Source organism: Temnothorax americanus, unplaced genomic scaffold (assembly GCF_048541705.1).
Source record: "Temnothorax americanus isolate GAGA-0224 unplaced genomic scaffold, ASM4854170v1 Scaffold12, whole genome shotgun sequence".
Classification (NCBI taxonomy): Eukaryota; Metazoa; Arthropoda; class Insecta; order Hymenoptera; family Formicidae; genus Temnothorax; species Temnothorax americanus.
Window position 1 is genome coordinate 458,733 of NW_027509253.1, and position 18,791 is coordinate 477,523.

The following is an 18,791-nucleotide window of genomic DNA, read 5'->3' on the forward strand; positions in this document are numbered from 1 at the left end:
AACAGTCAATGATCGGATTGATTTTAAATACTTCCACAAAAATTAAAACAACTGCACATATTAATTTTTCATGAATCAAAATAAATTTCAATGTTTTTCCAAAGATTGGATAAAAATTCCTCGTTTACATAGTTTTATACCTAAAAGAAAAATTGTACCTCAATTGAGTTATGATTGATTTCTTGATTGATTTTCATACGAACGGTATAGGGGAGAAATTACGTTACGCTAAATTATACCGTACGAAAATTGACAGTAAATTGGCCCGCTGATTATCTCGCATTTTTGTTGATAAGGTCTTTCCGAATTCATGCATAATCGTTGCATAAAGCTTAACAACTTGCGGTTTGGAGATCCGCCAGTTAAATAAAAAGTGTTGATCCTCGGCAGTTATCGCTTGGTGCACGATGCGTTGCTCTGAAGAAAAGAACAAATAATTTTGTTAGATACTTATGTAGATTGAAAAAAAGATTATGCATGGCATGTTCACTTTTAAAAAACTTGTTTTTTCATTTATATATTCTTTTACTCGTTCAATATTATTTAAACAACAACAACAAAATTTAATTAATTTAATCTGTCAAATTTACTCGTCAAGAAATAATATACTTTACTTCGTATTATGTATTGCAATCGACGAAGAGTTACAAGCAATAACTGCTATAAGCATTACAATGTTGCCTCGAGGGATCGAGGGATTGTAAGCGCCACGCTTCGTTTCACCGCGAAGACAGCTGCCGAGCTCGATGGTTATTGTTTTAAGCAAACAAATAGTTGGAAATAACCGCAGGGCAATTCGTATTATACGTGCGCGAAAATCTAAGAGATACTTGGATCAAAGTCTAGTTGGCATCATATGCTACTATAATTGGTTTTTTATTTAAAAAACTTTAGTTTTTTCAATTTATTAATATAATATATGTGTTATATATTAAATTACTTGTTAATATATCACTTTATTTATTCGCGTCAGATAAACAAATTGTATTATTATCTTGCATTTAATTTTATAAAAGATATATATATTTAACTTGAAATTATGAATAATTTTGCCCGTTTAAAATAGCGGATTGATCAGACCGCGATCTAAGCATTTGTATATGTAAATCAGATCACATGAATTTGATTAAGAAAATTCTTAGAAAGAACATCACACCGAGAGATGGTATCGGTGCCCGCGAGGTTGCCGGCTGATTTCCTCGAGAAACGCGAGCTTCGGCTAATTATCTTAAATACTTAATTTGTACCCCGTGGAATTCGAGGCCTCTCATCGCCGCCGCGCCCGTGTGCAGTTTCAAAGGCGGATCTCGGCAGAATGGAAATCGGAGGTGTATATATGGAAATCGCGGTGGTGAGGAAATGGAGATTAAGCTTGGATAATGCTTAATTGGGAGTTTAGTTACACGTGCGGGTGATTATTCGAGATATCGGATCACGCTTTCAGTGACCCGTTCAATCGTACCGACGTTGACTTTTGGACTAGGAATTTTGGTAAAAAGCAAAAAATGTGCGATTTCCTCTTACGATAAAATATAATTATAAAAAATATGCATTTTAGAAAGAAAAAATAAAACAAACTACGTACGCAGAATGAAAAGAATTATATATACAGTCATATAGATTATAATGATGGTTTGTTATACAGACACAGTCGAAATAAAAAATGTCAAACAAGAGTTTTGTACGTAAGATGAGATCGGTATGTTAATTTTCATGAAACATGAAACATATTTGCGAGGCTTCCGTATGAAATGACGCGCTTGACCCGAGATTCTATCTACTTCCTATATCACTTTGAAGTCCCGGCTCCGAGCGGAGATGCTTATCGATGTCATAAAGTAATCTGCCGCGAAATTTTAAATCGGATTATACCCTCATTCCCACGCAACCAATGCAACCGATAACCGGTACAAAGTCGTATGGAACAACCATTTCCCTCCGTTCGAGTTATATTCAACCAGTCAATCGACGCGGAATATTACAGCGATTCCTAACTGTATATGGCATTCGACAATATTGGCATGCAAGACTGCATTGCGTTTGAGGGAAATCATTGAAGACTCACAGTTGTACAAAATATCTGCAATTATCATATTATTTCATAACTCAAAAAACAAAAATTAATTTCTCATTTATAAAAAAAAAAAAAATTGACAATTAGTAATCTAAATAATAAAATAAATTTTGACGAATTTTTCTTGGATAGAAATTTCCTAAAATCTCTTGGATTATGATTTGTTTTAAGAAATTTGGTATTCCCATAAAAATTTTACATTTCAAGAGATGAGATATTATTGCCGAAATCAATCTTGATTAAAATTAATAAAATGTTACTACAGTTTTTGTATAATAAAACTTTTCAAGTCTCTATTTTTCGCAAAATTTTTTTCAAAGTCAACCAGAAACTTTAGAACTTTTTGTATAGAAGAACCAAATTTTATCAATTACATCAAAATTCTGAAAATGGTGTTAACTTCGCGAAGATTGTAGATATCCATTTTCCACTCTGCAGGCCCGTAATTCGTTCACCCTGCGGCCTCCGTTCATCTCAACCGGCTTCGCATGAAAGGCTTGATAATACCTGGAGGTGATACAAAAAAGGAGGTGCGAACATTATGCAGCTTCATTTACTTTTATTTTACGACACTCGATTGGATTACGTCTTGTTGCAAGATGAAACGACATGCACAATGTTATTTTAATTTTAAGAACTTATACATTTTTTCGCGTTTACCAGTATATAAATAATATAATATATTACATACAAATTATTATTAGTTAATTTATAGGAAATATTGTTTCTATGTAATAGTGTCCACTTTATTTGTCAATCAAAAAGTCAAAAATAAGATACAAAAAAATATAAAGCGTTTGACGTTTCACGCTTTGTTTGTCTAGTCCGAGCAAGCTTTTTGCTAAGAGAAATTCAGTAAAACACTTCCAAATCTTAGTATCGTAACGGTTTTCACGATTGATACGTTTCCTCGATGTTGCTCGTCAATTCCGTTTGTCCCTATCTTCCCGATCTCGCGAAATGTGAGAAACTCCACATCGAAGTGGCAAAGAGAACAGCAAAGCTACGAATGTAACGAGGCGAGCAGGTCGCCCACGCAATCGATACGTAGAGCTGCCGCAGGGTGTCCCTTGATGAGACGCGATTCCGTACCAACCTTTACCCATCTTGCGATAGATAGTAGACGTATATAAATTAACACGAGGCTGAGGCGTACCGAGTTAGAGATAAGCGGGAGCGGTTATGGCGACTCGGTGAATATACCCAGAGCAACTTGAGTCTCCTTTCTTGCCGCGATCAGACTCACGATTCAATAAAACCGAATGATTCGAATAAATAGCGATAAAGCTCGATGAAGGTTTTGTTCTCGTCCGTTCTGAATTTTATTGTCAGCGTCCGATTGCCATTTACTTCTTTTCCGTGACGCGTATATAATGTAAAATACAAACTTTGAAGGGAATTGTCGACAATATTTATTATTAATTTTGTTAAGTAAAGGCAAATATGTTACGTTTATTAAAACACAGTAAATAATAATAAAAATCCATTTTAATCTTATTTTTATATTTATTTTATACAGATAATGCCTTTTGCAGTTTTTTTGTTCCAATTTATTCGCTTCCGCGAGAAATAAGAAAAGAGCAAAATAACGTGAGCAAATATGGAGCATTTACAGAAATATCTTCAATCTGTTATTTCCAAAGTTGTAATAATTATTGAACTCGTCGCACAACGGCATGCTCCTCTTTGCCGGTCAAGTTATTTTCGCTCTAGCATAGTATGCGCCGTTTATTTGATGAAATAACTCCGTTCTCTGCTAGTTTGGGATAAAATAGAATAACTCGCCATTGCTAAGGCGATGAGAAAATGTAATGTGTCGGCCAATAATAGCGTGAATCTACGGAAAGAGATTGGGATTGATAAGCAGCATCAGCTCTTTCTTTCTGACCGTTATTTATTTCAATAAACCCAATTTTATGTTAAATAATATTAAGTGTTTTCATAAATGCGTTTATTTCCCGAAATAAAATATAATTTGTAGTCTAATAATTTATACAAAAGAATTAGAACGAAGGAACACTAACAAGTTATATGAATAACTTATAAAAACCATTTTTTAAATTTGGAATTTTATCTACAGCAAATGTTATAATTTATTATTAATTTACAAAAATGGGTTTCTTTTTTTTTAAATTCTTTGTACGATAATTATACGTACAATGAAAATTTTAAGACAATCGCATTTAAACAGCTGTATTACGCAGCGCGGAATCTTGCGTTGGTCGTCGAAAAACGATTTACAGACCTCGTTCTCAAACGTGGAGCAACGTCAAACAATAGCAGGGGGGTGTTTCTTGTAGCTCGGCCGGCTTTCAAGTTTAATTAGCTGCCGGCCTTATCGAGAAACAGGGTGTCACACACATAAATACAGTCCGGGCGACTCTCTCCAGACTCGTTGATCCCGCGGTGAGTCGATTCTCGGATTTTCTTCTCGCCACGAAGCAAGAAGCAAGCCTGTTTTTTACGATTTCGGCGCACATGTGCTTTTCTCTCACATGATGATCGGTCGATGGAAAACTGATGTTCCTGTTCTGTCAGTCAGTTGTGTCAAGTGAATATGTAAATTCCAGAGATATCCCAAAAGAATTTATTACCATGTGCCCCGTTGTATACAGATGTTTTTACCTTGCTTTCGTAAAATTTACGACTTATAAAACACATGAGAAAGAACTGCTTTCTATTTCATAGAAATTTGTTAGATATTATTCCAGTTATTTTTGAAGATATTCGCGTGGTTTTTTATTTTGAAATTTAATACAAAATATATAAAAATTATTAAACAAGGAAAGTTAGATAAAAATTTCCGAAGTACCATATTTATAAATGTGTAAATAGATTCTTTATTTTTTTTTTTTTTTTAAGGAAAGATTTTTAAAGAATTTTTAAAAGAACAAAAGAAAGATTTCTTATATAAGAATTAAATGTATAAATTAATTACTGATCTCATTAATCGATACTTGTGTCTGTTGACAGTTTGAACAAATTTTATTATCGCAAACACCAGTTGAATTTACTGACGAGTTAATACCTAATCTGAGTAGTAATAAAATAGAAATATTTTTGAATGTGAAGTTAAAAACACATATAGGTAGATACAGAGATGAGGTAATAAATAAATAAAAGTATCTTGTATCTCTGTAGTCATATCTCCAGCAGCAAGTTTTAGTAGAATATGTATCTATCTTCGGCTATGTTTTTACGCACATAAAACACGCATGTAACACGCTTGTAATCGAGACGCATCTAGATCCATAAATTATATCTCGAATCAAGTATTCCCTCTTTGTTTTTTCTTAGTTATCACGATCATTATTTCCAAAAAGTATTATTTCGAATAACGAAGATACATGGGTTAAATCGATAGATGACTTCGATCAATCCGATCTCGTATTAGTTTTCAAATCAAACTTCATTCCATTAAAATTTGTTTCAGCCAGATATTAAAAAAAAAAACAGTGCCACTATCTACACTTTTTTCCAAAATCGTAACAAACAGGATGACGATGAGCCAGGCAGCATTCAAGACTTGTCGAAATCTCGCGTGATTTGATTCATCGGGATGATTAATCCGTGAGAGTCGTTCTTCCCCGCCCATATCGCAGGTTCAGTTCGGGATAAAGTTCGATATTTTATCAGCATCCAATCTAGGTGTATTCTCGTTAAAATCGGACACGGAACTCGTCCTCCCGTCTGGCCCGTCGTACATCAGGCCCAATGCGCGCACCCACAAGAGCCCCCCGCTGCCCCTCACCCCTTTCCTTCCCCTTTCGTGCACGAACACACGTAACTCTTTCTTTCGGGTCGTCTTCTTCTCGTGACTGGTCGTTACAACATAATTCAAGTCGCCGACACGAGCACAAATATTATGATAGACGGGCTGTTTATGCGCCGCGCATAGGTCTGTGTTCGGAAGATGGAAGAAGGTGCAGGAACAAGAGAGTTCAAGAGAGAGAGTTCAAGAGAGAGAGAGAGAGAGAGAGAGAGAGAGAAAGGGAGGATCACTCTCGAGTTCTATTCGACCCGTCTCGTTTGGGCCAAAGAGACAAACTCGGAGATACCTCTCTTGTCGTGGCGGCGCGGCGACTGGTGGCTCGTGGGTGAACGGTGGGCGTTTGAAAGAATGCCTCTAAATAATCCCACGGAGATGAACACCCCTTGAGAGCACTTGTAGCCGTAACTCTCACTCTCAGAATTCTCAAATTTTCGCCCTATTATCCCGATTTAAGAGTCACGGGAATAATTCGCACGCGAATGGGATCGCGAATGTCGGGTTTGATCGATGATATATTCATATGAAAAGTTGAATGGACGCGACATTGAAGCTCTCATCTTCTCACCGTCCTGTGTTTTTCGAGGTGAGAAAAAAATAGATTTTGATATTTTAAAAGCCTTACAAACTGTATATGGCAGTTGCAAAAATAGTTCAATTGCGGCAATTCGACTCTTATCTTAATGACAAAATTAATAATCGTCATTTCTTATTATAATTTTTTAAATAAATAAATATTCGTATATTTTTAAATTAATATTTATAGGAAGTTAACTTATTCAACGAATAAATTTCATTACTAAAAAATTATATCGTCTCACTATATATAAAAATACCAATTATTTCACTTCTTCGTGTGTCAAATGTATAAAAAACCGTGAAATTTATATACAACATTGTTACAGTGACATATAAATTACGTCGACACGCGACACGACATACTGACATATAAATACTCGGTAATTACAGTATCGAATTAATCCTTCGGAACGTTCTTAGCACATTACACGCGAATACCAATCCCGACGTCTCACAGCGGGATACTCGTCAGGATCCACCCGCCGCGCCGGCCAAAGTTAAAGAGACAATTCAACGGAAGGAAGATTATCCGATATCGCGCCGCTAAAGAACCACACTGGCACTCCTCTCCTGTAATGTGTCTTCTCGCGTGGTAGACACCGACCGCGACGTCGTATTTCGCGTGCTTTATGAGCGCAGCTTCTTCTGGACATCGTCGAAACAAGAATATACTTCGTGACCCGGGACCCAACCAGCCACGCCGGCGCGCCGGTGCGCAGCCACGAATTCAGACATATATATCAAACCCATAGATCCGTTCATTCGTATATTTGATGAACGTTAGCGCAATGTGCCTCGAAAAATACCAGCCACTGTCGAACGACGATCGGGAAATTCTTTGTCAGAATTATCAGTTTTATCTAGGAAAAATAAGTCTTATTTGTTTCGCGTTTGATGGTGAATTTTAGGGCCACTAAAATTATTATTTGCACAACTCTGTAAGTTGTTCCTCGTTTTCTTTTGAGCGTTTCGTTCTCCGCAACATTGTAAATTAGTTATATTAACGATAGGTAAAGACATGCGCGCATCAGTTTTGGTTATGCTAATAATAAGTCCGTTTTATTCACTTTTAAACTTGGGTTGGACGAAATTGCTTGCCATATGTACTAATTCTACTCGAAGGATTCAGAATCTATTTTTTTTTAGGGATTTAAATCTTTCGTTCATTCGAGCGGCGTCTGTCTAATATGCTTTGAAAACCAGAATAGGCATTCACCTTTATTCTCGTTTATCTTGGAATTTTTGCTCGGCAAAATTACAAAAACGTTTTAACGTTAATTTGCGACTTATAATTTGTTTAACTCTGTTATTCTATAATTATGTGTTACATGATGTACAAAACAATACAACAAGAAAAATGATTGCGTATACGTGTATGTTAAACAAGTAAGATTAATAAGACAAAGACTGTATTATTGACAATTTGCATTAATATTTATGATTATGATATTCTATTGATATTTCTCATTTAGCATGTAATAAATGTGTCAATTTTTTTATCATCTATTCTATAAAAGATAATTCAATACGGTGATATATATATTACAAAATACTCTTTACTGTTCTTTGAAAATCAAAAACATTTTACACGAAAATTTATGATTTGCTATTAAAATAATACCAGCGTACCAAATCTCGAAAAAGAAAGGACAAGAAGGATGTAACCAGACTTCTAGAAATCACACGAAACGTGTGGAATATTTTTCACCGTTGGGTAATAAAAATTGAATTTCTAACGCCTCGAAACCGTTTCCTAACATGATATAAGTCCGGCAATATCGCAAGTGGCGTGACTACTACAACGTATAAACGAAATTAAAGATTCAATCCCGTGATTTACGATTATCGGCGCGGCGCGTGTAATCGACTAATCGATCCTTCTTTTGAACTGGTATCTAATAACGCAATTAATTCACTAATTGGATTAGACCCAACGCGTTTCTTCACTGACGAATTACGATTCACCACGTGACGATTAGAATATCATAAATAATTTTTATCTTAGCGGCACCTTTACTAAAATTAAATCGGATGCTGCGTACATAATCATGTACATACTCATGCCTTTCGGTTATCTTTGATCTTCTTGGTTAGAATAATACATTTATTTTTGTCTAATAGAAAAAGAGAAATCAGAAATGTGTAGACATTGACTCATCACATATTGCACGCATAAAAAAGGCTTGATAGTCTAAACTCTGCGGTTTTATTATCATAAATCGAACATTATATCGGCGCGAATATTAATGGAATTTGTAGACAAATCGTTTATTTGCAATACGAAATGTTAAATCTCGTCACGTGCAAAATTTGCATCTAGTTTGTCTATTTGATAAATGTGATCAAGAGTGTCCCATTACCAAATGACATAAAGAATGATCAGCGGCATCACTTCTGAGGCTCTTCGAACAGCTGATTCCATATGTTTACGTGCAAATATGCGCGCTGCTCTGCAATTACGCGATAAAGGATTGTACGTAATTCATTATTACGATACGACCCTAATTATTATCGTCAACTCGATTGCCTCGTTAATTGCGCGGAACTGAATAAAGCACCTGCTGCTTGTTCGAATTACACCTTTCGACGCATGTTGTTGTATACATATTTAAAAAAGCATCAATAATAAATAATAAATAAATGACAATAAACAGTATAGATCTGGATATTAAACATATAAGAACCTATATAATTTATTTGAACATATAGTATAATTAGAACATATAATTCATTAGAAAAATATTGGAAAAATATTTCTAAAATATTATAAGAACATCCTAAAAATATTTTATGATTATTTAAAATAACGTTCCGAGATATTTTTAAAAATATTTCTCTGAAATATAAGTAAAAAAATATTCCACCAATACCTTGAAAATATTATCTATATAGACATTTTCCTGAAAAAATCAAAATAAAAATGGTCTTCCTAAGAATATTTTTATTTTAATTTTTTTAATTTTTTATATTAATATTATTATTGCTGTCCCTTTTTCATGTAAAAAGATCTCTTACACGAAGAATTTGAAATAACACATCGATCTGAGAATCTGAGCTAAATATTTCTTTTGTAAATAAAATCCACTTTTATATGGCATATATAGATAAAAGGGTTAAATTCCGTATTCATCTGATGGCCTCTTATGCACGTAACATGCAAGAAACATATTATAGTATATATATATATATATATATATATATATATATATACATATAATAACATCAATAAATTATCCGTGGAACGAGAAGAACAAGCTGCACGTTATAAAGTGGCAAGATAGTTGCATTCTTCTGGCACTCTTTACGGTCGCCGTCTCCATTAGTTGTTTTGTTTTTCTAACGAAATCATTATTTACTACAACTTCGCGATTTGCGGCGCTATAATTGGCGTCACGTCGTTAACATCACCTGCGATCTCTATACAACATTCTCTTCAAAGTCACTCGAATGATTAGAGCGCATTAAGGGGATCCTAAAGCCGTCTGTAATACCGGCTTTTTTTCTTAGCACTAATCTTTTACGTGGCTTTATAGAAATGCAAAAGTCTAGAATTAAAGTACGCATCAAAATCTAGGTCATGGTGATCGAATTTGTATCGAAAACGAGAAAAAATTAATATTTTTGTTAATTTTTGGTATACGTGACGACAATATTTGCTTTGTACAAAAATTCCACAATAAATATCCACAAAATTAGACCGGCATGACCTAGGGACAACATTTAAGAACAATATCGTGCAATTAGATCTAAGATTGAAAGCCTAGAAAAAAAGATTAGTTTAAATAAACTTTTATATGTGCAAAAGCACATTTAGGTTGACATTGCGTGTAGCGAGAGATGGCGCAGCAATCGAAACAAGGACAGATGCCACTCGTTAGACAAGAACAGTATAGATATATGACATAGAAAACAGGATTAGAAATGTTGACATTACCGACGTCGAGGAAGTTCAGCCTTCACTTTAGGATCCCCTACTCCTTGAAGAAATCGTTATATTCAGCAACTTTAAACTTCTTCGGTGAAAATGGAGATCTAAGCAAAATTTTATAAAAAATCACCAAATTAAATAAAATTTTATTTTGTATCTTTTTAAATCCTTTTAAATCCTTTTCTCAAATTTTTTAAAATACCAAGACGTGGATATAATATAAATGCAGTAAATACATTTGAAGAAATATGTTATACCTAATGAATATGTTTTCTCGCTTTCTTTTTATAAATATTTGCATGAAAGACTTGAAAAATAAAGAAACACTTGCTTCAAAAATTGCAGCGTGATTTTCGAAAAAAAAGCATTGAACAAATACAAAGCCTCGTTAAATTAAAAATAATTTGATGTACTAGGAGCAACATTCTCCAATCTTTAGTATAGTAGCAATTAAAGTAATTTAAATCGACCTGACTGGCAATATATATAACGTCTTTCCGATATGAACATTGAAAAACTGTGAGCCAACTTGATTTGTCGGATTCACACAGCAATTTTTTCAGATCAATATCGAGACATTATTAATTTTGACCATGGTTTTGGTCAGTTGATGTAATTTCTAAATTAAATAGTTTTTAATTTTATTGCGAAAAAGGTTCAAACCCTGGCTGGGGTAATATTTTTCACAATAAAATTAAAAACTATTTAATTTAGAAATTACATCAACTGACCAAAACCATGGTCAAAATTAATAATGTCTCGATATTGATCTGAAAAAAGTGCTGTATGAATCCGACAAATCAAGTTGGCTCACAGTTTTTCAATGTTCATATCGGAAAGACGTTATATATATTGCCAGTCAGGTCGATTTAAATTACTTTAATTGTTATTCTATATACTGGCGAAAGAAATTTATTATTCTGTTTAGTATAGTAGCCTCGAAAAACCGAAAGAGATACGCGCAATTTAGTACGTTATTTTACTTTCGTCTTGCATCTCATTGACCGATCATCGAGTCATATTCGTTTTCTCGGCTACCCGAATAATTTATAATCCGGTAGCAGATATCTAATGATCCGTAAATCAATCATATAGTTTTTCGTAACGCTTCGGTAAAGATATGTATACACATCTCGCATAGAGATGATATGTATTATGTAATATCGAGTTATATTTACTAGAGATATTTAGTAGTACCTATATGCAAAAATTATATATATATATATGTAAAGTTTATCAATTTTTTAATTGAAAATCTATTTTTCCTATTTAAATTTTTTTTTTTTTAATAGCGTTTTACATGTCAATTTAAAAATTTATATATATAAAAACAAGGAAACATTCTATATATTGGAAATGTTTGGGAATAAAAAAAGAGACTATTTAAAATTGCGAAAAGATAGTGTTTTCTTGCAAATCTTGCAAATATTGTTAGCCGCGTGACATTTTAGCATTCTCCCAAAAATCTTGCCTACATTCTTGCATATATTATGATAGTGCGGTATACATTATTCTTGGCATTTGCACCGTACTTCCGCTGTCGTTGAAACAGCTGCCAAATGACTTGACTTGATGTAACAGACACAATTTACTTGCGATTGCTTTTGAAGAAGCTTTTTAATCCGTAAAAACGCTTTAGAAGATCTAAAGGTTTAGGAAAAGTAAATGCAGCAAGAGCAATGCAGTTCTTGATATTCATTTTCCCATTTTCTATTTAACGATTCATAAAAATCGAAAATCTTAAACATTCTTAGCAATTCAGCATATCATTGTTCTACTTAAGAATAAATACAGAGACACTGTAAAATTTTTTTGTCTTTAAGTCTTTAAATGTATTCATGTGCGTTTAATATAATTGTGCGGTTATATTTGTTTAAAGTCATTTACAGTTTTCTTTAAAAGAATGGTGCTACTGCTTATATCGATCATTCACGTAACATAATCAATTTGCATTAATGCAAGTTAATCTATTATTTCTAAACTCATTATTCACTTATCATCTTATTATTTAAATCTCATAACATTAACGATCTAAATTTACAGAAAAGAAGAGATAAACATATCGAATATATATTTCGACATTTCGTTCATTTCACGCGTCGCGTAGTTTTATAATATCTATACGCTTCGAAAAGAAAGAAAATAGCGATCGTCCTAATAATTTCATCTGGCATTTCTCGCCTAAGCCAATATCGAGAAGACAGATTTGGCGTAGCCTTTATTTCGTCATAGCCGTAAATATCCGAGGGAAAATACGAAATTTGTTTATATTTCTCGCGGCGCGTCTCTTGACGCGTATAATCGCTCGTTACCCGCTGCTTACTAGAATCCGAGGATCAATGCGACTCGTTTAGCGTACTTGCGTGCCGCACATGTGATGCTCAATAAAATCGCTATCATTCCCGGTATGTCGCATTTAACTGCGACATAAAAAGATTTAGTTACAAGTTTGTAGGAGCGACCTAAATAAATTAGCATAACAATTATTAGTAACGGGATTATTTATTCACACCGTGTAGGTACGCGGAACTAGTCGCTTCTCTTCTGGTCTACAGATGTTAAAATCCGGTTTAAGAAGAATAATTATTATTTTGACAAAGACAAGCCAGGTTTTTACAACTATTTATTCAGCGTATTTGAAAAAATTAACTTTGTGTTCGTAGGTTCTTTGCTCTTGATGCTCTTGATTCCCTCGTACGAGTATAAAGTACGCTCGAGTGTAAAATAAAATACGCCACGCGACATGAGATGAAGCAGTTTGAACCGATGTTTGTTAGTTGAACCGACGAGTGTAATTGTCTGTGGAGAATACCGCCGTTTCATCTACAAAGTCACCATAACGGCTAACGGCGAGATCGTGGCACACATGCACCACTAGCCAGCGATAATGTTCACTGTGACGGTCGCGTTGGTTCCGCATTATCCTTAATGTCTCGCTAAGGAAACAGCCTAGCGTTTTAACTTGCATTAACCTCGTTTTGCGCACGTGTGCATTGCTCATTAATGTACCCCGAACAGATACATTGCGCTGTGTATAAACCGAGAGTGCATCGCAAAATTAATTGAGGCAGCAAATGAAAAAAGAACACGTATAGAGCAAGAATCCTGTTTTGAAGGAAATCCTGTTCCCGTGCGTTTAAAATCTTTACGTTCTTCCGAATATTCTGTCAAATAAAATGCAGATTTCTAACTGATCTTGAACTCTTTCGACGGAAAATTGTTATTACGTATTTTCTGCAGTCATTTCAAGTAATGTTTTTTTTACGGCTTATTAGGATTATTAAAAACCAGTTGCTTATTTATGACGTGTAACGTATATTGTATTTCTAAATTGAATTAAGAAAAAAAACAAATATATATTAAGTTGAGTATTAACATTAAACTGAAACATCAGCAGAAAAGAATCAGTCGACAAAATAAATAGTCATAATATTTAATGTTAGCTTTATCAACTCGTTAATAGCTTCTGCTTCACACTTACAAGAATCTTTCAACACAATAAAACTCGTCATTTTATAAAATTATTTCTTTCAATTTCTGTTTCAGCTCAATTGCACAAAAGCATGCATCTTCAATGAGACTCTGGAACAACACAATTACAATACGTACATCTCGGCACACTGGTCCAAGGAGAACGAAACGCTCTACATTGGTATGGACCGTTATGGCCATCCGAAGAAAGTAATTGTCACAGAAGGTAACACTCTGGGCAAAAGGTCATCCAACGTTCGGGTGCTGACGCAGGTGGTCTCGGCTGATCGCTTGGAGATCCTGCAGAGGCGGATACTGGGCGCCCATCACAAGGTTCGCCATTGGCATCATCATTGCCAGATTAGCGACGAGACGCTCAAAATGTGTCGCGTAACGCCGCCCCCGGAGATTCAATGCCGCAACAACAGCCGAAAGAAGAAGAAGAAGCGGAAGCGACGGTGCAAGTCGGGCGAGCAACCCGGTTCCCATGAATGCAAAGTCATCGAGAAATCGATCGCGGAATCAGTGGCAGGTGTCATCGAGGCGTCATCGGAGATCGTAAGCAACACCACGCCGGAATCCAAGCGATCCTGCGAGGGGGCGGCCAGCGAGGAGGCTTGCAGGCGGCAGGCTCTCTCCGTGTCGGCGAAGAAGCGGAAATCGCGGAAAGACGGCGGCGGCAGGAACCACACGCTCGGTAAGAACAAAGCATCAACGTCAAATGCGAAAAAGCCAAACCTCAGGGTCGCCGATAATCAAAGTAAAAAGCCTGATTTGACGGACGGGAAGAAGAAGAGGAAGAGGACGACTCAGCAGCAGATGAGCTGGGGGATGAGCACGGTGGGATCGCCATCCCGGAAGCGGTACGGGCCTGGCACGACCTCCTCGTCCCGAGTCTCTTTGTCGCTAACAGCGCCCACCAGCGAGGAGCAATGGGCCTCGACAGCCACGTTGTCCTCTTCGCCGTCTCTTCTTGGTGCGTCAACCGTTCTCTTCTCTATCAAAAGGCCGAGTTTGTCGCAGTCTGATCATAAAAAGCCCCCGCCGTCCTCGAGGAACCACATCGCGAGACCGATAGGCTCGCGTAGGATAGGAAAGTCTTCCCGGGATAGCGCAGCTCTGCCGGGTCGATCGAGGTCGATATCGGCGACGTCGAGGAGCAAAATAGCACTGCTACCGTCAACCACCAAAGTTCCTGAAGATACATGCGCCTACACTACAACCCCTCTGCCTCAGCTCTCGCCAGTTCTCCCTTCCTCGTCCTTGTCCTGGCAGGAATCCGACGACGAGGACTCCTCGCTATCGTACTCCTCGCTCGTCGACGAGGAGTCGTCCTCGATCGTTTCGAGCGAGCTCGCGATTGTCACGGTCGAGTCCAGCACGTTGGCAGCTTTCGACGACGTTATCGCGGAAGTTACGACGTTTAGCTCGGACGAAAGAAACTACGAGGACAGCGACGTGGTCGATATGATCCCGCCGACTACAACGAGATTTCCGTTGGAAAGACTGGCGATGTAACGCCATCCCTCGGATGGCCGAAGGCTGATTTGTGCGCAATTGTAAACTTACGTGTACATAGCAATCACTCTACGTTACGACTTACTTCACATTCATGCAACGAGCAGGTGGCACACGACATGTGTCGTGTAGAAATTTTGATATTACGAGGGGATCGATATGGTTACAGTTTCGGTGAGATCGATTTAGTTGTGTAAACTTTTTTGAATAAGAACTTGAATACTTTAAGAACTTAAATCGAATATAAATCGAAAATGAGAATAAAAACTGAATTTTTATTCGTCATATTAAATTTCAAATCACAATCGATCAGATTTAAATACAGATAATCAAAATTTTGATTAATTAATTGATATAAATAAAAAGTGCCGTTGGAATTATTTACATATTTAAAAAAATCCAAAAAAAAATTATTTAAAAAAAAATTTTGTTTTTAATTTTTTTAAATATGTAAATAATTTCAACGGCACTTTTTATTTATATCAATTGATTTAACAATGTTCCAAGTATTCTCTTTTGCAACTAATCCAAGATCTGATCTACACTGAGACACCAATTTGCTATTTTTTTGGAAACTTTGCAACATTGTTCGCCGTGATGAGGTTCTGCAGCGATACATCTTTTCTTTACATCTGCTTGCTGCTTTACATATTAATAATTTGAATTCTTCTCGCGTGTCAAATAAGATATATCATCAGTTGAGCACAATTAGAACTATTGCATTTCTCGATTCAACCATAAAGAAAATCGGCATTATTATATTCAGAGATAGCAAAAGTGATCTTTTATATACAATTTAGAATAAAACAGCATGAAATTGTCAATATGATAAAAAGAGCCAGTATGATAAAGCATATATATCTAATATCAATATCAAAGGAAGGTTGACTGCAGGTGAATCGGTTTGCCGTTCATATTTTTGTCGTCAAATCTATAATTGTTGTTTATATCAGGATTTTCCGCTCTGATGTCTGAACCTGAAATTAAAATCCTGAAAATGGCAATCCACAGTAACTGTGTTATAAGAGACATTGTCTACTTTTTTCTTTAAGCGGAATTTAACTGGACAAATTGTACTATTTTCAATATCACTCATCGTCAGTCGTAAATTGTATATAAGAAATGATTTTTTTTGTTTTTATACTCACAATCATATTGTAATCATATTGCTTGATAAAATAAAAATATTCATCAATCGGTTAAAATGCTATTAAAAATAAATTTTGATAATAATTAGATAAATAAAAAAATTTAATTATATTAACGGAAAGAATATGCTCTTAATTAATATATAAAGTTTTATTGTAACAATATTAAGGGAGGAGTATTTCTTTAGACATTCTCCATATAATCTTATAATAAAAATAGACTTATAAAACTTTGAGATAGTACAGAACTCAAAAATCATCGGAAAAGAGTTATAATAATTGTAATTTATCTATAACAGATATTATAAAGCTCTCAATATTTATTGATAACACATTTTACATGACAAAAAACATTTTGATGCACGCTAAATTTAAAAATCCATAACGGTAGTAAATTGCGTTCACCGAAATCGTTTCGATATCGATTCCCAAAGCATTTATTACGGTGAGAGATGCGGTTCGTGTCGAGAATCGATGGACATTGGGCAAAAACGAAGCATCTTCGGTCGCGTTTGTTTGAACGACACAAGAGCGTGCTGGCCAATGCGTGTCTCTTTATGCTCGTTATCCGCAAGGGGCAATTGCTGGTGGCATCGAACTGAGAGAATATCAAACCGCCGGATAACAAGCACGAAACTTAACTTTAATCTCAAAGTACTTCCCGGCGGCAAAACAGGTCACGCCGTAATTGTGCGTCTCCTAAGGTGGTTCCGCAGAATCGTAATCTTCATTGGATTTCAGAGCAAGTAGTTTTCAATTCTATTACAAGATGGTAAGTTCACGTAACGCATGCGAATGTGCCATTTCTGAATTCTGATAATCTTTATTTGCCGCAGCACTTTCAGATCGATATCTTTTCTCAACGAAAACTTAATTTCGGTATAATTATAAAAGAAATTTATAGATAAAAGCTTGTTCATATAAAGTTCCAAAGAACATTCTATATGTATTGCTTTAAGAATATTCCAGTGCATAAGTACTGAGCTCTATTACTTAAAAAAAAAACTGCATATTACATATGTATGCATGCAAGAAAAATGTATTTTAGATTTTACTTATATTACTTTCAAAGTGAATGGCTCAGGACAATGATAATTCTCTTATAACTAGAGATCTTAATATATCAACGATACATCTTCAATATAGCTTTAACAACTATAGGGTAAACTCGGATAAGATGTCATAGAGAAGAGATAGCTCACTCTTCTCTCTAACTCGCCATCTAGTATTGAATGAACATGAATGGGCCATCTTTCCTCTAAGACCATCTCGCCTAAATTTACCCTACAGAATATTTCCAGCATGATAATCTATAGGTATATTATCGTCATCGTACATTTAGAAATTAATGAATGTGACTGTCTCACTCTTAACTAACGTTATTATTAGGCACGAGAGCATCACGAGAGCAATAAAAAAAATCCAGTTATATAAAATTATTGAGCAAATAAAATACAAGGGAAGTCAAGATCTGCATTAAATGACACTAGATATAAAAGACACAGACAGTAATATTCATGCAAGTTAGAAAATAATATATCTACAGGTTATAATATTAAATTAAGATGTTATTCCAAATTATATATTACACTTTCTTGACATGAACCGCTCTCACCTCGCCGACGTATCGACGTAGAAAACTTTTTGTATAATACATTACTGCCGAACTCTGTCCTGACTAGCGCGATTAGTGCGTAAGCGTAAAAAGAATTAATGACGATATTTTAGCGAGCGAGGAGCGTAAGACAATAAGCGACTTGGAAAAAGGGAAATGGACGTATGGACGATGAAGTCAAATTAATTTGCGAGCATGAAACACGATTATTTTCGAGAAAACACGATTAATAGACATTCACTTTAATTAAGGAGACGAACTGTTCAATAAAAATTAGCTGTCTCGCGACGAAATTATACGCTTCGCACATTTCGCCGAAATGAGAAGCGAAGGCGTTTTCGATTACGCTTAGTGCACTACGTAACAAAGTAATTTTTTAACTAGCATAAATTATACATATACAAATTGTAGGATATGGAAAAAAAATATTTCGACAGCCGTGTGTAACCATCTACGCGAGTTTGAGAAAATTCCTGACAAGCGATTAATCAAATTTGTAAGTTTGTCTCGCGATCTCGCAATCAAACGCTATAAAATGCAATTGCTACGGGCGACATATGTTTAACTTGGCATGCGTGAAGTAAATTAATAGTAATTGTTAATAATAATTTGGCATGCATAGAGTAAATTTCGTTCGACGTAATCTCAGTATTTATAATGGAGCGAAGTAGAAAGAGAGAGAAAGAATA

The 18,791-nt window shown here is 35.3% G+C and overlaps 2 protein-coding genes across 3 annotated transcripts in view; one reads left to right on the forward strand and one right to left on the reverse strand.

Moving 5' to 3' along the window:
- LOC143893435 (uncharacterized) overlaps positions 1-15,704 on the forward strand; it is a 109,911-nt gene extending 94,207 nt beyond the window's left edge. The window contains exon 3 of the mRNA XM_077398810.1: positions 13,897-15,704. Coding sequence (XP_077254936.1) covers positions 13,897-15,339 — 1,443 coding nt within the window. The 3' untranslated portion in view covers positions 15,340-15,704. The remainder of the gene's footprint in view (positions 1-13,896) is intronic.
- The window catches only part of LOC143893441 (cytochrome P450 27C1-like), a 363,376-nt gene that overhangs the window by 287,897 nt on the left and 56,688 nt on the right, over positions 1-18,791 (reverse strand). The window lies entirely within an intron of this gene.